Raw genomic sequence first — 20,817 nt, forward strand, 5'->3', positions numbered from 1 at the left:
AGTGGCGTGCAGGCTGTGTGGGCTCACCTCATCACTGCAGTGCATCTGCAACTGAGGGTCCAGTCTGTAGTCCAGGGCAGACTCCTGCAGAATCACCCTGATCTGGTCTTCACAGTCAGGAGACAGCCGCTACACACACACACACACACACACACACAGTTTACTTGTGTGCACAAAATACTGTTTGTTATAGGCACTATATTACCTTCATTTCCATGCTATTGTTACTTTTCAATTAGCCATATTTACATTTACTTTGTCATTTTGTTTTTCCAGCTTTACTGTATTTTACTTGACATCTTCTTATAAAATACAGTATGTAAATACTGAGTAATGTACATAGTAATGTACATAAGTGCAATATTAATAAAAAAAAAAAAAAAAAAAAGAAAAAAAATTCATATTACATACATCTAGCACCACCACCATTTATCTAAGCTGTGCATCTGTACCTGGTCAGCATATTTGAGTTTGAGACAGGAGATGACCTGGCCCTCCAGTTCAGTGTCATCACTGGCTTTGCGCAGGATGTCCTGGCAGAATTTGGGGATGTCAGCCTTACAGGCCTTCCTCAGCACAGGGTTTAGCCTGAAGTCTGAATAGGGTCACACAAGCATAGGCTTTTAGGTGGGGAAGTGTTCACCTCTGCAGTGTAAGGCCTGACTTGGAGAAGGTCCAAGTCACCTGAAGTGATTCTAGCACCTGGACTTAAAACCTTGTATAATCCTTATATGCACCTTTTTATAACCAACATTTTACACAAGATTAGAATTAAGCATGCAAGGTAAGCAAAACGAATATTATAATGAATATTATGACAATCCCCTTCAATTATATATTTAATGAAAATTACAATAACATGCAAATGTTGTGGAGTATTAACTGAATCCGTGGGCAGTGCCACAGTACGTTTGTGTACGGATATGTCTCTTATTGGCGTGGGTACCTGTATTCTGGGTGATCTGTCTCTTGGTGATCATTTGTTTGCACTTGGGGTCCATCAGCTCACTGTTCTTGTTCTGCTTCAGACAGTTGAGCATGTTCTTGGCATCAGATTCCGTGCAGAAACGCTGAGATGGCGAGTTGGGAGGGACAGGAGGAAGAGGGAGAGATAAATGACATTATGGTAGAGGACAGCCGATGACAGGAGAGGGGGGGAGGGGGTGTGTGTGTGTGGAGTGTATACCTGATAACCCATACCATGCAGGGTGGACATGATGCGAATATTAACGATGCACAGAGACATGGACTACACGTTCACACTGCCCAGTTCATTTTGCAGTGCAGCTGTAGACACTATATCCTTACTGTTGCAACATAAGTTCCTGAAACTGAATGTCCCTCCAGGGACAATTAAGTATCCAAATAACAAACAAACAAACAAACAAGCAAACAAACATGTATGTGTCCTCACAGTCAATGTATAAACCATATGCCACAGAAGGCTGTTTCAGCAGCACGTTTATCTCCAGTGGAGCGTTAGCAACGGCCTCTTCTGTTGTATTCTGCTCCTTTCGTGTCCACTGTGATACTAAACATCTTGTTTATGCCCAACAGTGCAACTCTTTACTCATCTTCGATACACGCATAAATCCTTCAGCATGTTAACATGCTCATTAACTAGGTGTAACACCCAATCGGGTCCGTGTAAACAGGTGCGCTAAAACAATGCAGGTGATGGTCCATCGGATACGTTTGTGCTGGCTGAAAAGCCTTCCAGGAAGTGTGTGGCATATAGGCAATTGACTTGAGAGCTGTGGATTTAACCCTAAACCCTTTTTTCTTCTCCTCACAAGTTGGCCCTCACTCGCTCACCTTGATCATCTGTTTGCAGACGCGCATCAGCTGGTAGTCCAGTTCAGGGTCCATCATCTCCGTTTCCTGCAGCTTAAAGATCTTCTGGTGGCACTGCTGAGAGAGCTGCTTCTTGTTCTCCTTCAGACACTCGATCATCTGACAGGAGGGATGAGAGGAGCTTAAGGCGCTGAAGCACTGCAGATTATCTCAAAATAGAAATCATTATTTTATACACACACACACGGAGTCGGAGAGCTGAGAATATACAGTGAACAGTGCATAGATTATTTCTGTGAGCTTTGAATTTATTTATTCAATTATTTCTCGTTTCTCTGAACCAGAAAGTTAGCCTTGTGCTACAGGAACTAACTCTTCAGCATTAATAAATACACTCGCAGGTGTACTGATACTGTCTTACCTGGGCATTGCCAAACTCCACTGCGGAGCACAGTTTCTTTATGTCATGCCTGCAGGACTCCTGCAGCTCTGGCTCCAGTCTAATGTCCTCCGACTGAGAGAGAGAGAGAGAGAGAGAGAGAGAGAGAGAGAGAGAGAGAGAGAGAGAGAGAGAAAGAAAAAGAGAGACAGACAATGTTACTAGTAAATGTGCTGTTTTATGTAACACCGTATTCTCATGCTAATAAACCAATTTTGGATTTGAGAGGCACAGATGTTGGGGGAGAGTGAGAGGGGAAAATATGAGATGGTGAAAGATTAAGCAATGGAGAAAATGACAAAGACGAAAGTTGAGGCAGAACAACTTGACAGAGTCAGAGCAAGTCCCATTATCAACAGATGTTTTCCTACAGTAAGCCCCCAATTCCCAATAAAAAACCAGAGGGCAGCCTCTCCCCTATTCACACCAATCTGCAGGGTGTACACAGGGTGGACTCTGTTTTGGCCAAGAGCCCTTGAGCTAAAGGACAGACCGACACCTCCAGCTGCAGCACAGCGGTGTGGGGACTGGGGAGAGAGTGAGGGGCTATTTTTACACTGAAAACTGCTGGCCAGTGCACCAGTCTCTGCCAGACAGGACACACGAGAGCCTGGGGTCAAGTACTGGCAGGTGGCTCCGCTTGTCCCCCCCCCCCCCAATTGTTCTTCTCCTTATGAAGAGAGGAGAGTGGCGCTCCCCGCTTCAATCCCAAAGGTCAACCCTCTGACCATCAAAAGGCTCATAAAACTGCATTAGGATACACAGCGGGTTTGGATTGCAAGAAGGAACTAGGAAAGGAGACATGCGAGAAGGAGGCAATGGGGAGGGAGAGGAGGGAGGAGGGTGTGAATTGGGACTCACCATCTCCAGCTCCTCCACCCGTAGCTGCTTGCGGCACTTGAGCGAGACACGCTGCTCCTTCACATCCTGGAGTGTGTCGTTCCTCACGGTGGTGCTCAGGCACACCACCACATCCACCCTAAAAGAGACAGAGATGCTTAAAACCCCTGTACTGAACCATCAGATCATTGCCATAAACCATTGACTTTTATCAAACACCAAAGTCCAAAACCATACTGAACAGACAGAGAGAGAAAGCAAAAACGACAGAGAGAATGTTTATTAAACCAATATTCAGAAGTTAACATTGCTCCAAACCACATGCCCAGCACCCTCAGATTAAAAACAGAAAGACAGACTGTGTTCCAGACCATCTGTGTCACGCACAGAGCCAGCATGTGAGAGTGAGACAATAATAAAAAGACATGAGAGATGGAGAGATAAAGAGACGGAGATAAATAGTGAGCCCGTAAACAAGCAGACAAAGAAGAGCAGAAGGGGCTAGAGCATGAATGAAGAAAACGAGCAAGAGGTCAGGGCGCGGGCGAGGACAGGCAGGCCAATCCGATGACTGACGAGGTTCAGGACTGGAGTCGTCACACAGGGCGGTGAGTCACCACTCTGCTCACAACCCAACCCAACACAACAGCGCTGGCTTGTTAGCGCTCCTACCCACCCCGAGAGTCTTGGCAGGAGAGAAAACATCACACCAGCACGCAACTCGATATTCCACAAGGGTGAGTCACAACAGATTGTTTACCACATTAAGTAAATCTGTCTGGCGAGTTTACTGTAAGACCCCCTCGCTCCCGAGCGTAGTATGGTTTCAACTCTCTCTCTCTCTCACTCACTTTTTCTTGATGTTGGGACACAGTTTGAGGACGTCCTCCTTGCAGGCCATTTTAAACTTGTAGGAGAAGCGGAAGTCCTTCATCTGGACCTGTCAGACCAAAAGCGGGTACTGTGAATGATGAGGATACTGTGAATGGATGAAATAATGAGAAAAATACACCTCAGTGCTTGCTAACCTTGGAGATCCAGTTTAGGGAACAAAGAGAGAGGGAAGAGAAAAAAAACGAGGACAGAGAGCGCCACGCAGACACACACATGCACCCACACACACATGCGGACACACACACATGCGGACACACACACATGCGGACACACACACCTGCTCCTAGCTAAATCTATCAAATCCATCACATCAATTTAACAAACTCAGTCTGAATCCCATCACTTCAGATTAAGCTGCAAAACTGGATCCTCATGTAAGAGGTCACCCTGCCAAAGGACAACTGCTGCAGTTTGTGGTGTGTGTGTGTGTGTGTGTGTGTGTGTGTGTGTGTGTGTGTGTGTGTGTGTGTGTGTGTGTGTGTGTGTGTGTGTGTGTGTGTGTGTGTGTGTGTGTGTCTTCAACAATGGTGCACATGGTTCTTTGTGTTAATGAAGATATCTATAGCAGTGTACTTAACTGTTGAGGTGTATTTATACTGTGTGTGACTGTGCAAGCTGTGTGTGTGTGCGTGTGCGTCTCTCTAAGACGGTGACCGAATATATGAACGAGCACACACACACACACGTCACCATTTTGAGGCTGCAGGAGGGTAAGGAAGCCTCCATTTCTCCACAGTAGTGGAACTGCCTTGTCATCTTACCAGCTGGAAGTGTGTGACACCCACAACACACTTGTCGCTCATCTCTCTCTGGTGCTTGTTCCGCACCAGGCACTCCATCAGGTCCCCTGTGTCCATCTGATTATCAGCCACATCCTGACAGAGAGGGGGGGGGGGGGTGAGTCAGAGATGTAGAGGTAAAAAAAAGTGAAAATAATACTCAAGACGGATACAAACACTAAGAGGAAAGAAGTTTATTTTATTGCTTAATCTGAAACTAAATGTGTGATAAAACATGCTGCTGTTGGCTCCTGGTCCTAGATTATGTGGAGAGTCACATACAAGACGTTACCAGAGAGTGAAGACGTAACAGATAAACAGATAGACAGAGGCTGAGAGTGGAGGGGGGGGGGGGACTTACGTGGCAGTGGGTCTGGATGACTGGCTCACAGGCTCGGATAAGCAGGGCCTCAATCTGGATGTCCTGAGGGACAGGAAACAGACAATGAGATTTACCGACCAAAGGAACTGAACGAAAATTGACTGAGAAAACTACAAGGGGAGGGGACTGAAGGAGGAAGAGAAATAAAAAGGAGGGATAGAGGGGAGGGAGGAGAGAGAGAAAGAGAAGGAGGGAGAGAGAAACAACACAATGAAGTAAGGGCTAGAAAGTCCCTAAAAAAGCCCAGCACTACACTGTCAGATTCCATCGTCATCTGGAGCTGTTCAAAGCTTTTTGGCTGAAAGAGAGCACCAGCAGGCTCTATGATATAAGCATCCAGGCAGAGCATCCTTGTGTACGGAGCGCTCATTCAGAGCAGATGAAGCTTTTGAAACCAACAGGTGAGACTTGCCACACAGGCTCATTCATGCTCAGCAAGGCTCAACGATAACTTTTAAAAGTGGTTGCCAGGTTTGCCAGCTTGGCAACCAGGCAGGAGGTTTTGGTTGCCAAAGCCAACCAAAACTGGTTGCCACTTGTAACAATTTGGTAGCCAAGAGCAACCGGGCAACCATTAATGCTGAGCCCTGATGCTCTGCGAAATATGAATGCGGTCGGAGCCATGCTCTGTCCATACACTGTGTTCATTTAGTCTTTTGCACGTCTTCAGAAAGCATTCAGAAAACAACGAAACGATGCAACGCTTCAAATGTTGTTCTACATTTGTACGAAAAGAGAACATAAGTCAAATATGGTCTTACTCCAACTTCCTTCTTAAGAAAGTACGCTAAAAAGGATGGTGCTTGTTGATGTTCAAATGCTAAAACGATCGCCCACTGAAGGTCACTGTCCATTCGGAGATTAGCCAGACGTCTGCAACCGCATGATAAGACTGTTGGGATGACATTAGTGACAGCGGCATGTCAGCAGGAGCTGACTGTGACTGGCAGAGATTCCTGCCGCTAGTTATGGGGCTGACAGGGTCATCTGTACTCGGCTGCAGTTTAGTTGGCACTTGCTTGATTGTATGGATTGAGCCATCTGTTCTTAGTGATTCGGCCTAATGCACTCTGCTCCATTCAGGCCTAAAGCTCTTAAATATCATAAATATCCTACCTCCGATTCCAGCTCTGTCAGGTTTCCCACGACCTCTCTGCACTCAACTAACAAGTCCTCAAGATGATCCTGCAGACACTCCAGCTCCTGTGGGGACACATAATAAGAGACAGATAGTCAGAAAATTGCCCACTTTTTCGGAATCACCCACACTATTAAGCACACAAATCCCTTTGGAAAAACACTGATGTTGGCAGAGACATCACGCTTTCAAGTGGACATTATGCTACAATGGGGTCTTGGCAACAGTTCTGAGAACAGTTGATAAAATGTCAACAAATCTGAGAACTGGCACAAGGCATGCAGGGAAACAGTCAAAAAGTCAAACAGCGGACAGTGGTCTTACTTTGTCAGATAGTTCTCCCAAAGTCATCTTTTTTTTTTTTTTTACGCCAACTTGTTTAAGGCAGGTTACCTGTTCTGACCTCCAGCCCAATGTCTCCCCTCACCTGTCCAGTCTCAGTCCGCTCGCTGCACCACTTGCCCAGGTCGGTCATGCAACGCTTCTGCAGTTCAGGGTCCAGCTTCACGTCCAGAGCCCTCTGATGCAGGATCCTCTGGACCTCCACTTTACAGTCCCGTGACAGCTGTCCACACAGCACAGCGGACACTCATCAACAACACACACCAAACATATGGATATACATGCATTGCAGCGAAGGGAGAGAGTAGGCACCCCATCCGGCGTTATGACATTCCGACTTTTTGCCAGTCGAGGTGCAGGCATGGTGCCCTGTTGACCCACGTCCAAAACAGGGCAAGGTGACTGCTCTCTCCCTCTGCTATCACTACTCGTACATCATTTACAGTGAAGAGTTGACTTGCATGACAGATTTAAGCACACACACACAAAAGTCTGTCAACACATACAAAAGCCCCAATTAGAACGGACAATGTAGGCAAATGCGACACTGGTGATCTTCAGAATGAATAATGATTGAAACCCTGCATTTCCAGATTTACAATCATCAGTAATTAACAGTAATTAACTCATTCCAGGACCTGATGTTGCAGATTTGGCTGTGTTATTTTTTTGCTGGGCTTTCATTGCATTCATCATCATGGTTCACACAAGCCCAAAATTATGATGATATTGTCACCATGATTGGCAGAGCAAAACCCGCACACCACAACTCCACACTTACATTCTCTTCTGGATCACGCTGTTAAATTCAAAACATCAGCTGTTAAGTTCACCAAGAGTTCAAAACATGTCACCCTTACATAATCTATTTTAAAGAATGAATGAATGAATGATCAATGAATGAATGAATGAATGATTTAACATGGACAATAAGTTAATAGGCTATGTTAACTGACCAACAACTGACTAAATTCTCCTCTTATCCTTATGAAGCATATCTACCCAGAGAGAAACAGTGGGAGACCATAGCTGCTATTAGTAGCAGTGAGTGGCATTGCATGGTCATGGGATGCCCATGGAGACGGCGGTGCCACCTTACCCGTCTGCCTTGCTCCTCGGTGCGGTAGGCGTGGCGATAGAGGCAAGAGAAGACGGCGCCCGGGGGCATGAGCTCGCTGGTCTCGTTCCAGCCGTGAGTGTGGCAGAGACGGGCCGCGTCACTCTGGCACTTCCTGTACAAGATGGGGTCCAGTCTGTGGGGGTGCGGAGGAGGGTCACACAGGGTCAGTCCGAGCTTTCCTCACACCCTCCAGAGACATGGAAAGATGTCAGCAGCAGACACATTAAATGTACTATTTAAAAAAAGATTTATTTTCTCAGGAAACGAATGGAAAGATGTTTTTGCAAGAAGTCCAAAACCAAGGAGTAAACAGGAAAGTATTCCTAATTTTTGCCAATAAAATGAACTACAGTACACTGCCAACAGTTGCGATTGGCGTTGATGCAGTCCTTCATCAGAAATACAGTGTGTGGGGGCTATCAGGATGTGGTTAACAGAGCAACAGGATGTGCAGAAGAGATAACAATCAGCTTCCGTATTTCTGCTGCGTCACCTCTGAGCCAACACTCAAAACCAGAGTGTCAAATGTCCCTGGCAAACAGCTCCGATGTCTGACAATGTCGTCTGGGAGGAGAGAAGAGGACAGGCTGTACATAACCGCAGCAGGTGCACCAACAACACGTCTGTGGCCAGGTGCACCGCTACTGTTGGGGAGCCTGGCAAAATGTTTTCCTCCAAAACATCCAAACACATTGGCTCGCCGAAGCTGCCCGAAGCGAAAGCTGCATCAGGGGCTCAGGTGTCTGCGTCAACACCAACAGCTCAGTTTAGAGACGGGCTGGCAGCCCAGTGCATCACATCACGCACAGAGAGACAGACAGAGAGACAGATGAGAGAGGGAGACAGAGAGAGACAGAGACAGAGACAGAGACAGAGAGAGGGAGAGAGGGAGAGACAGAGACAGAGACAGAGACAGAGAGAGAGAGAGAGAATAAAAGGCAGAGGAAGCAGTCAAACCACCAATTAAGAGGGAGGATGAGTGCCGTCAGTCATAATGGGCAATTACATCCAACTGCCGATTCAGAGCCAGCCTATTAAAACCTACTTAAACGTAATGGGCTGTGAATGACGTTATGGGCGGCCGAGGGGCATTAGCGTTAGTGGCCACGCGGCGTAGTGAAGCTCTCTCTCTCTCCGAAGTGAAGAGCAGAGAGGAGGGCCTGCTGGGAAACTGAGGGAGGGGGAGGGGGAGGGGGGGGTCAGGGCCAATCGGCCACCTCATTCTACAGCCCTCTGCTGAAGAGGCGACGCCGACAATTAAGCACTTGACACTCGTTTACAACATGGCTCATTTGAGGCATTCACAAAAGACGTGGAGATTTGATGCGCAGTCGACATTGGGCTAATCATTTAAACACAAAGACAAAAAAACACTGTGTTGTTGAACACATGTACCTAAACCAGCAGCAGGAGACGCCATTAGGGTTTAGCTCCAGACCCGTTAAGGCATCGGACTCTGCACCTTCAGGACCATGTTACTATTACTGGGAGAAGCGCTAACACACAACAGCAATTCAAATCTGCAAAAATGTGGGAGTGGAGTGTTGCGATGCTCGGTGTGTGTGTGTGTGTGTGTGTGTGTGTGTGTGTGTGTGTGTGTGTGTGTGTGTGTGTGTGTGTGTGTGAGGTAAGGTAAGGGGAGCTGGTTGGGCAGGCGGTCAGCCCACTCACTTCCAGTCCCTGGAGATGAAGTACTGAAGCTCCAGCAGCCGGTGCTCACAGTCCTCCACCATCTTCTCTGTGTACAGGTGCTCCATCAGACACGAAAGGATCCTGAGGAAACACAGCAACCCACACACAGTAAGGGTGCAGTCATCTCTCTCACACACACATGCACACACACACACACACAGTAAGGGTAGTCATCTCTCTCTCTCTCACACACACACACAGTAAGGGTGCAGTCATCTCTCTCTCACACACATGCATGCACACACACACGCACAGTATGGGTAGTCATCTCGCTCACACTCACACACACACACACACACACAGTAAGGGTAGTCATCTCCCTCACACACATGCACACACACACACAGTAAGGGTAGTCATCTCGCTCACACTCACACACGCACACACACACAGTAAGGGTGCAGTCATCTCTCTTACACACATACACAGTAATGGTAGTCATCTCTCTTACACACATACACACACACACACAGAGTAAGGGTAGTCATCTCTCTCACACAGGCATACACACACACACACACACATACAGTAAGGGTAGTCATCTCTCTTACACACATGCACACACACACACAGAGTAAGGGTAGTCATCTCTCTCACACAGGCATACACACACACAGTAAGGGTAGTCATCTCTCTTACACACACACACACAGAGTAAGGGTAGTCATCTCTCTCACACAGGCACACACACACACACACACACACACACACACACACACATACAGTAAGGGTAGTCATCTCTCTTACACACATGCACACACACACACAGAGTAAGGGTAGTCATCTCTCTCACACAGGCATACACACACACACACAGAGTAAGGGTAGTCATCTCTCTCACACAGGCATACACACACACACACAGTAAAGGTATAAAGTAATCTCTCGCTCTCACACACACACAGTAAAGATAAAGTAATCTCTCACACTGGCACACACACATCCGTGCATATACAGCAAGGGTACGGTCAAAGAGTCATGCACTCCCACACACTCAGACACATACAGTAAGGATATAGTACTAATAATACTCTCTCATACACACATACAGAATAAAGCAGTGCACACAGTAATACAAGCACACAGAAATCGGATAGAAATCAGTTCAAATCCTGAACAAAATAACAAAATATGACAGTATGACAGAGATGACCGTGTTCCGGTTTGCTTTGATGCAAAGCCAATTAGAAATAACACGCACACAGCTCCCCTTAAGACCCTGGGGACAGTGCTTTGCAGTCTTCCACTGCTTTGCTCTCATTTCTCGACTGTGACAAGCTCTTTAGCGAATGCAGCGCAAATACATCTCCATGCGGGGTTCCTCGTTATCCACTCTGCGTGTATGCACGCGACAAGACACTCGACCCCCCTGCCCCCCATACACACACACACACACACACACACACGCATTTGTAATCTGCCGATAGTGACAGCTTGGTCTGGCTCGCTGTCTCCTCGGGCACAGATCATTAAGAATGCCGGTCACAGAAGCCCCTCTAGCTCAGCGGGGAGTTTTGTGAAAAGTTCAGACGCCTGATGTCTGAGTCAATTGAATTCCGTTTCAGTTCGCTCTCTCCACCCCCCCCCCCGCTCCCTCGCGCACCCCCTACAACGCCTGACAATAATGTATTCATGAGAGAGGGATGTCTTTAAAAAGAAACCCCAAATAATTGGATACAGTCCAGCGCATTAATGAGGGAACAAAAGCAAGTAGGGGATTCAGAGACATATCAGGAGTGTGATACGGCAATTTGAGACCGCTGGCTAATTTAAAGCCTTGAGACTTTAATCAACACACACGCGGCAGCGTATCAAACTAGTTATCCTCACCACCACAGAAATAGCTTAATTTTGCTCCTCACTTACAGCCACAGAAATAATGTCAAACAATAAAAACCTGCAGAAAATCTCTCTTACACTCACACACACAAAATAGAAACATGTTACAAATATGTTACAAATATGATATAGAAATACATCTGGGGGGCTGTGGTGAAAGCTGAATCATCCAGATCACATTCGGGTGCAAGTGCCCAAGGGGAGGCGCGTTCAATTCCGACCCACGGCCATTTCCTGGTCCTACACTCTTCTCTCCTTCCTACTTATTTCCCGTCAATATCTACGGTCCCCTCACAACAAATTATTATCCAATTCAATTATCCAAATGAATAATCTACACCATACTCTCACTCAGTAGCACATCAGTAACACATAAGCAGTGCACAAACACTCACATGGGGTCCCCGTTGCGGATGTGCTTGCAGGCAGTCTGGATGACCGACTCGCAGGCCTCGTTGAGCGCCCGGTCAATGCGGTAGTCCGCTCCGGGGTCGGCCGACTGGATCAGCGTCTGGAGCTGCGAGACACAAGACACACCAGCACAGAGGCTTCAATCCCCACACTCACTCTCTCTGCAAACCCCCCTCCAGGCCCGTGGCATCCTGACAGCCCTGGTGTCACTCAGCACTGCAAGCTGACTGACAGCAAGACAAGCTCCCCACGGCTAGAGCTGGGGGGCCTGAGGCTTAAGTCGAGTTTCATGAGGTGGAGGTGCTGGTGTTGGGGACATTGAGGTACATATAAACAAAGATGTTGTTGCACGACCCTCTGCTCAACCAAAGAATGGACTGCTGCCTGTCATATCCCCGCGTGACAAATCCGTTGCCCTGCATGTGTGATAACCAATAGTGGACACACACATACAGATGAACAACAGATGCAGAGTTGAAGAAAGAAAACGGCAAGGTCGGAAAGCGTGGGCGTAAATAAATACAATCTCCGTCCAGACGCACGTTTGCAAGTCATGAACCTTGGCGACAGAGGACTCCCTGAAGTGCAGCTCACAAGACCATTCACACAAATGAGAGTAGCATTCATGCAATTCTCAGCATTGTAAAATGTGTCATTTCACTACACTACAAATGCTACCATACCAGACGTAGCAAGGCCGCTAAAGCCTGCATTTCGTTCTCCATGTTGCCTTCATCGCTGGCAGGCTAGTAGTGGATGTTGAGATGAGTCATGGAGTGGAGAAACAATCAGGCTGACTAAGCCCAATCAGGAAGGGAACATGGGTTTTGATGTTATTGTTTACAGATGTTTGCGGATTACACTGTCCACATTAAAATGCAAAGCCAGAATTTTCGGATCACTTCATTTCAGGTACTCGAAAACGCTCGAAAAGAATAGATGAGACCAGCACAGACGTAACAAGTGCTTAAGATTCTAAAGAAAATGTAATAGAATGGATGTAGCCTGTGTGTGTGTGTGTAAAAATCAGAGCGGAGCAGTACTTCTGTGTTTCTGCTCCACTGGTCCGGCTCATTTAAGTCATTAGTCCAGAAATTGGGCCAACTTGCAAATCCAGATGGCTGACAAAACACTCCGGTCCTCTACTTTCTGCATTTTTTCATCTTTCCTTTTATGACGACCTCTATTTCGAGACCTCAACCATAACTCATTGTGCGTGTGTGTGTGCGCGCGTGTGTGTGTGTGTGTGTGGGGGGGGAGAGAGAGTGAGTGTGAAGGTGAGAAGAGGTGACAGAGCAGGCCTTCGCCTGTCTCTGCAAGTGTGAAATATGTGAAAACCTCTTAGACTGGATGGGTGTAGTCTCAGTATGTGTTAACATTCACAACTTGTTTGGATCCAAGATCCACACTAAGGGCTGACTTCCCATTTCCCATAGATGAAGCCTAGTCCTACAATAAAAGCTTTTTATTAAAGATTATCTCCATTAAAGTTAGTTCTCCTTTAATCCAGGACTAGGGATTAATCCATCTACAGGAAAGTTCATAGACCAGGGGTTTTCAACTGGTTGTAATCAACCATTCTTACCTAAGGAAGCAACTTGACAACCACCATTGTATGAAAACATAGCGATTCCCACAGTGAAACTACATTACTGATTGAAAACCCCTGCTGTGGGGGGCGCTGTGGTGCAGCAGGCTACAGCGCCCATCCCATGTACGGGTCCAAGTGCCCACGGGGACCCAGGTTCGAGTCCGGCCTGCGGTCATTTCCCAATCCCACCCCGTCTCTCTCCCTCTCCTACTCCTTCCTGTCCATCTTCACTGTGCTATCCGAATAAAGGCAAAAAGCCCAAAAAATTTACTTTAAAAAAAAAAAAAAAAAAAAAAAAAAAAAAAAAAAAAAAAAAACACCACCCCTGCCGTAGACCACTACAGAAGGCACTGCAGGCTGCAGATAAGCGTGACTGTGCTCACCGCGCTCTGGCACATGCCGTCCATGGCGGCCCCCTTCTCGCCACGACCCACGCGCATCAGGCAGTGCAGCGTGCGTCCCTTGCGGTGCAGGCCAGAGCAGTGGGCCTCGATCTCGCCGCGGCAGTGCAGCACGATCTCGGGGCTCAGCGAGAAGTCCTCCATCAGCATGCGCCGGTAGTCCAGCATCTCACCCTGGCATTCGCCGTTCACCGTGCGCCCTGCGGGGTTTACACACACACACGCAGGTCAGATAATATCATAACATTATTCATTACATCATCAAGGGATAGAATATCCTGCAATGAGTAATCTCACCAAGAAACTAGATAATGACATATCTGATGAATTCCAATTCCAGTGAAGTAAATGACAAGTTGCTCAAGACAAGGTTTGGACACAAGGGAAATAACTTTACTTTGTGGAACAAGAATGAACCCAGACAGCGAGGAACAAATCTCAAAAGCATATGCACAAGCATACAAGAGACTGCGGACGGTCACACACACACACACACACACACACACACACACACACACACACACACACACACACACACACACACACACACACACACACACACACACACCTCTGTGTACAGCGGCCTCCAGGCAGAGCAGCAGGTAGGAGAGGCGTGCCTCGCGGGCCCGGGGCATGTTGCTGTCCAGGTTGCAGCGGTACTTGCGCAGGTCAGCCTTGCAGGCCTTGGCCAGCGAGTAGCTGACCTTGTAGTCCTGAGCGATCAGCTTCTGCCTGGTGGTGAGGGCGTCTCTGCACTACAGAAAGAGACCGCAGGCATTTTTACGGACAGGCTTCACACACACACACACACACACACGGAGGCCGGTGACATTCCTGTGGGTTTTTATAATAGAAGTGTGGCTCCACAGTAAACAGTCATGCCCTTTCTCCGAGCTTCATTTTTGTGTAGGCTGCCAGAGGTCCAACAAGTAGCAGGCATATGACCACAACGCCCAACCATACCAAACAACTCGGTAAGAGAGCAGGTCCGTAGGCCCTGGCATCCATCCTTGGCGTTAATGTGTGATTGCACAGAACCCAGAGACACAGGCAAGACAGCTAAGAGCAGATATACACATACCTTCTCTGACATGGCCTCCTCGAATTTGTGGTTGAACAGGCACTTGTAGACTCTTCCCTCTCCAACTTGAGTCTGCAAGAGAGCAGGCAGTTCCCATCAGTATGCTGCACAAACACAGATGATGTTGCTTCTCCAACACATCCACACGACCTGCATTTCAGTTGCCGAACAAGTTCTTAGGGCAAGTGTGCAATTGAGAGTTGTATTGTTTATCTTTTAATGGTCTGCGATTGGTCGGGTCCCTTAGAAGTGCATGCGAGTGTGTGTGTGTGTGTGTGTGCAAGTGAGGAAGAGAGAGAGTGAGGAAGACCGAGTGCCAGCCACACTTCCATTGACACAACTTCAGAGGAGGCCTGATTGCTTCCTTTGCTTCAGGCAGTGAGAATATTCAGTCTTTGCAGAACCGTCTAATGACCTCGCCCTCAACCAGCAGAAAGCTCAGAGGAGGAGTACACACATACACAAGTGGGTATTCTAAATTATGACAGTATTCTACTGCAAGGTTATTTGGTCAAATAATGAAACTTCGCTCTCAGGTCTATAGTCAAATACTTAATCATGTCCTTATTACATGGACACAAGGCTCTATTTTCCATGCATACGGTGTCGGCGTACTAGGCAACTGCAACAGGAAATCATGTACTGTGGACATGCTGCAGTGGATTCACAAGGTTAGAGAATATGTCTTTCTACATTGTAAATGAAATCCCACTGACAGAAATGTTCAGGTCAAAGTTCATACTGAGGCCAATATGAATGATCAGATCAATATAGGACCTAAAGAACGGGTCATCAGAACAGATAGGCAGCAAACACATTCTGACTGTTGCGCTAACATATGGCTAGCACATTCCGATCAGTGATATTATTAGCTGAATAACACGATGGCACAAAAACACTCATCGCCGTTAACCACAGCAAAGCCATCTGCGGAGGATAAAACAACAACTGTGGCTCCACGGAAATTAAACCCATGAAAGGATGTAACCATGCCAACATGTCCAAATCCACTCTCTGGCACACTGAACCTCCGCTCACAAATATTTCACAAACAGACGTTTGGGGACCACGGTGTCTATAGAGAAGCAATACAGACAGCCACTCCTTGAGCACATTTCCTAAAAGGTCAATTCGGGATGCACACTGTACAGTGCCAGTGGCGTGTCCGAGACTCATCCTTGCCTACTCCGTGCAGGGGATACAAATTGCAGACTGTGGAAAAGCAAATGCCAAACAGCCCACAAGACGCTGCTCGGTCTCCGCCACAAAAGGGAGTTTGGCTGTTTGCTTGAGACTGGTTCATTGAGCCAGACGTCATCATGTGATTGCAAATGGCCTATTTCTGTCCATCACAGCAAGTCCCCTGTGAAACACAGTTTTCTTTTGTTTGACTTCAGTGATCATTAAGCTACATGTGTATGTGAACCGTGTGTGTGTGACCCGTGCGTGCGTGCGTGCGTGCGGCCTGGGAGGACGTGCCTACATATTCACACCAGACAAACTGCAGCTGAGGCTCCTGCTGCCCTGGTGTCGCCTGGCCCATCCCTTGGGACCAGATGTCAATCCACCCCCACCCCCCACCCCCAACACACACATTTTCATTTCATCTCATTTTCACAGCTGTTTATTTTTGAGACTAAGTGATGGCTGTGAGAGATGAAGATGCCAAGACCAAGATGACACCCAAACACTGGATGGAGGAACCTTAACACCAAACTAGAGGGGCACGCAGAGAGCGCAGACCTCCACCAAGATCATGTAGTATGCAAGTCAAACTCAAAACATCAGTGAACACTGTGTGAACACCTACTGTACACACGCTCTCTTGAACTCCAAAGGGTGAGATCGTCATTTAGAAACCATATGGCACAAAAGTAGCGAACGTGAAATGAAAATCACTAGAGAACGTGAAATTAAAATCACTAGAGCTGGCCCGTGATTTGGAGCTGCTCCATGCGATAGGTTCGTTCTTTTCGTTCCTGGACATTGCTACACCTTTCCAAGTTTCATGGAAATCGGGCAAGTTATTGCATAATCCCGGACATGTCGGACAGACACAGACAGACAGACAGACCACACTAAAAAAACAGTGACATAATGCCATACCTAAAACTGAATTTTACCAAATCTTCTTCAATCTGAACACCCCTTTAAAACTTCTATGTACCTTCTAAAACCCTTCTTCTGAAACTGCTTTATGGCAGATTAGCTCCAATAATCTTTTCAGGTTAAAATGCAAAAAAAAAAGTTTTGTCAGCGTTTCAGGGATTTGAGATTTCGGAGGCACGGGTTGACGTACGTCTTCACAGAAGCGCTCACGGTCTTCGCGGCAGGCAAAGTAGAGGTGGCGGTCCAGGTGGAAGTCATCGGCCGAGAGCTCGGCCACGCGCATGATGGACTTCTTGCAGCCGTCCTGGATGGAGTGGGCCTGCTCCTGCTGCTCTGCCTCCCGCACCAGCGCCTTCTCCAGGCACGAGATCACCTCGCCCTGAGAGTGCAGGTCCTGAGAGAGATAGATAGATAACCTTCAATATAACCTTTAGGAGCACAATATGTGACATAAATTAAGCATGACATAAATTAAGGGACAGCCACAAAGCACAAAGACTATTTTATTATTATTCATTCATTCATTCATTCGCTTATAGTAATACTTTTTTGTGTACAAGAGTGAGTGAGTGAGTGTGTGTGTGTTCATTTTTTTGCAACCTATCCTACTCCATGTAAACTACTTTTCTTTTCTTGATAGTTTTCATTTTGTTGTGTTATATATACACACACACACACACACACACATCATAGTGCTTTGGCAATATTGTAAGGGTCATGCAAATAAAGCTCAATTAATTGAATGAATGATGGCAAAGAACACTGGGTCTCAAAAAGAGCAAACAAAGAGCCACAAGGGAACCTGTGAAACAAAGACAAAGGAACGTGAGGGGTGTTCTCAGTTCACATTTCAGCAGAACTGCACTCTACTACAGAGACCTCCAAGAACTTCCACTTGAGCGAGACAGAACAAGGCAATAAATAAAACAACATGAACAAATAATCACACACTTCAAACCAGGCCCAGGGGCTAAGACCAGAGACGGCTGTTCAGCTCAGCAGAGTTGGATTTCAAGTCCAGAACACAAAACCAATTTTCTGGCACAGATTTACAAAACCACGTCGCTGCAAAAGAGTGAAGAAACGGAACATGAATGGGACACACAGGAATGTGGAACCTCCCCGCCTGTGAGAAGGCCAACCCCGACATCAGATTGTGCTCTGCTCCCAGACAGAGGCATAAAGCACAAGGTCACATGATCAGCGACATGACAGATCGCTGAACTGGGGATTACGAGAGGAGACCTCACAGGTGAAAACTGCCTGGAAGATGAACCACATGCTGGCAAGAGACATTGCTGATATATATTACATGCACCGACATGCAAAGACCCCTCCTCCTCCACACACACACACACACACACACACATACTTGACGGATCAAATGTTACAAGTTCGCTTGGTGCTGATAGCGGAGACAAGACATGGAGACAGAGTACAAGACAAACATAAAACTAAATAGACGTAGAAAGAAAGAAAGAAAGAAAGAAAGAAAGAAAGAAAGAAAGAAAGAAAGAAAGAAAGAAAGAAAGAAAGAAAGAAAGAAAGAAAGAAAGAAAGAAAGAAAGAAAGAAAGAAAGAAAGAAAGAAAGAAAGAAAGAAAGAAAGAAAGAAAGACGCTTCCGGCCTACTGAGCACCATGCTGGTTAACCACACTTCTGTGCTAAAACATGAAACCTCGCTCAGCCAGAATAAAGAGGATGATAAATTGAGAAGAAAAAAAAGGAGCGGCCAGCAAGTCTCACTGCAAACTTAGCAGCTCAGTCCAGCAGTCAAGCCCCAACAGCTAGCCTGCATAACCAGGAGATACCAGCACACTAAACCTGAGCCAGCCTCTCAACCTGCAGAAACAGAACCCTTTTTATGAGATCATGGGTGTGTGTGTGTGTGGGGGGGGGGTGCACCGCCTAGGTAAGTTCTGCAAATAACTTGAAGATAGCGATCTATATAAGCAAAGGCTAAGCAAGTACAGTCTGCCCGGCCACAGTCATTCCTTCCAGAAGCCTCCATCTCTCCACGTTGCAGTAAAATGACTCGGAGGCCTCAGGTGTGCACTACAGCTCAGCGCTTTTATCAGCGGGGTCATCTGTTGGAACAGGAGGAGGCCACAGGCTTTGCCTTGCTGTGCTGACCCCGGGGCTCATCATCAATGCCAATCAAATCAATGGTTCCACTTCTTTCCTTCTGAAGACAACTCCTGAGCCCATCAATGGCTTCAGTCACACAGCATGACAGAATGATTACATCCAACAGTATAAAATACAAAATCCGACAAAATAATAATAAAAAAAAATTTGACCATACATGTACAACAATGCATGATGCCAATGAAATATATTTGAAACATTTATCTGATGTATGTGAGAAATGTTTCTACCTAATGTCTGTTCTATTAGATATACGCACCACACGTGCGTGCGTGCGTGCGTGCGTGCGTGCCTGGGGCGATGAGAGCGCTGTGGAGAAAGCTCACCTTCTCCCCAGTGCTGATACTGCCACAGTGCAGTGTGTTGATGTCCTCGCGGCACTTGTCCATGAAGCCACAGATGAGGCGGAAGTCGCTGAAGATGATGGTGGCCATTTTGGTGACGTACTGGTGGCACTGCCGCTCGCTGATGTTGCCACGGTGATCCACCAGGCAGGACACCAGATAGCCTTTGCCCTTCTCCTCTTCTGCACATTCTTTAATCTGTGGAATAGGCCCATCGAAAAACAGTCTGTAAGAACTTTCAAACAATAAAATCCTATACAGTACAGCTTCTCCCTAACTGCCTCAAATGTTACATCAACCAAAATGAGTTTAAAATACTACTCAGTAAAACACACCAACGCTAACCTGCATCCAGCTGCAAAAAAACAAAAAAAAAAACACATCAGCAGGCATTTAAAGGTTGTTTTTGTCTCTCACAGCAAACGTGACAATATATACACATAAAAGGATTACAAACTGACATGGAATGGCTCAATCAACAAATAATATAAGATATGATATGATCCTGCAGTCTCAAATATATGGGTTTAATCCAGTGAACAGACACACCAGCACTGCACACCCACTCACACAGCAGGACAGCGCCATGCAGGACAGCGGCATGCAGAAACCAAACATCAGTTTAACAAGCGATGCATCCTCTCATGAGGGAGTTCCAAGGTCAGTATTTCTCCTGACTTCACCCAGCCAGTCTTAGTTCAGCGGGTAATGCCACCCCAGCACAACACTGGATGAGTCATTAGCCGAACGCCAGTGTGTTCATAACAAAAGCCTGTTAAGAGGATCGCAGCGGGAGGGAGCACCAGTGCTGTGTGTTCCGACCCCTGAGCGCGGCGATTAAGAGATGGCCTCCATTGTTGGGGACACCCACACGCACATCTGTGTGGGCCCTTTGATCAGCGGCGCTTTTCGGTCTCCACCACAAAAGCGCCACGACAGCAGCACCAAACACACCATTCTGTTCCGTTAAGCGGATCAGTGTCTGGCCAGCAGATATAATAAGTGCTTCTTTGCATGATTTGTGTTTGTTTGTACCGTGAGTGTGCACGTTTGTTGATCTGTTCATTCTGTGTGTGTTTGTGTGTGTGTGTGTGCGCGCATGCCAATCCCTCAAGTACACTGCTTATGTGGTGATTCATTTATTTGGTTATCTGTACAGAATGTCCAATTAACCAGAGCTTACTCCTCAGCAAGACCCATCCACTCACAGAGCAGAACAAGCCACAGAACACAGCCTGATGTAACACATCATCGACCAGAACTGCTAAAAATATAGCCATGACCAGCAAACCTCTTGACTGGTTAAGTAGTCTCAGAGGCATCAAGCTGTGGTGAAATGTCCTGACCATACTGGACATCTGCGGTACAATAAGATACAGCTAGGCCTACGACTATAATGGTACAACTCTACAGTACTAAGAGCAGTTGTACAATACAGTTGCATGTACAATTAATTGGGAATTCGGTCCTGGAC

General features: G+C 46.8%; 1 protein-coding gene across 2 annotated transcripts in view; it reads right to left on the reverse strand.

Moving 5' to 3' along the window:
* Positions 1-20,817, reverse strand: part of glg1b (golgi glycoprotein 1b) — a 43,720-nt gene that overhangs the window by 6,832 nt on the left and 16,071 nt on the right. Inside the window, exons 4-23 of one of the 2 annotated variants that reach the window (XM_042061760.1) lie at positions 19,326-19,541; positions 17,043-17,246; positions 14,744-14,815; positions 14,231-14,417; positions 13,645-13,862; positions 11,655-11,776; positions 9,400-9,501; positions 7,708-7,861; positions 7,390-7,407; positions 6,694-6,831; positions 6,245-6,331; positions 5,108-5,170; positions 4,729-4,842; positions 3,925-4,013; positions 3,095-3,212; positions 2,216-2,308; positions 1,816-1,953; positions 947-1,070; positions 453-595; positions 28-129 (exon numbers count right to left, since the gene is read on the reverse strand). In XM_042061760.1, coding sequence (XP_041917694.1) covers positions 28-129; positions 453-595; positions 947-1,070; positions 1,816-1,953; positions 2,216-2,308; positions 3,095-3,212; positions 3,925-4,013; positions 4,729-4,842; positions 5,108-5,170; positions 6,245-6,331; positions 6,694-6,831; positions 7,390-7,407; positions 7,708-7,861; positions 9,400-9,501; positions 11,655-11,776; positions 13,645-13,862; positions 14,231-14,417; positions 14,744-14,815; positions 17,043-17,246; positions 19,326-19,541 — 2,502 coding nt within the window. The remainder of the gene's footprint in view (positions 1-27; positions 130-452; positions 596-946; positions 1,071-1,815; positions 1,954-2,215; positions 2,309-3,094; positions 3,213-3,924; positions 4,014-4,728; positions 4,843-5,107; positions 5,171-6,244; positions 6,332-6,693; positions 6,832-7,389; positions 7,408-7,707; positions 7,862-9,399; positions 9,502-11,654; positions 11,777-13,644; positions 13,863-14,230; positions 14,418-14,743; positions 14,816-17,042; positions 17,247-19,325; positions 19,542-20,817) is intronic. The other variant, XM_042061761.1, reaches the window with a different exon arrangement.

This window comes from Alosa sapidissima, chromosome 14 (assembly GCF_018492685.1).
Source record: "Alosa sapidissima isolate fAloSap1 chromosome 14, fAloSap1.pri, whole genome shotgun sequence".
Classification (NCBI taxonomy): domain Eukaryota; kingdom Metazoa; phylum Chordata; class Actinopteri; order Clupeiformes; family Clupeidae; genus Alosa; species Alosa sapidissima.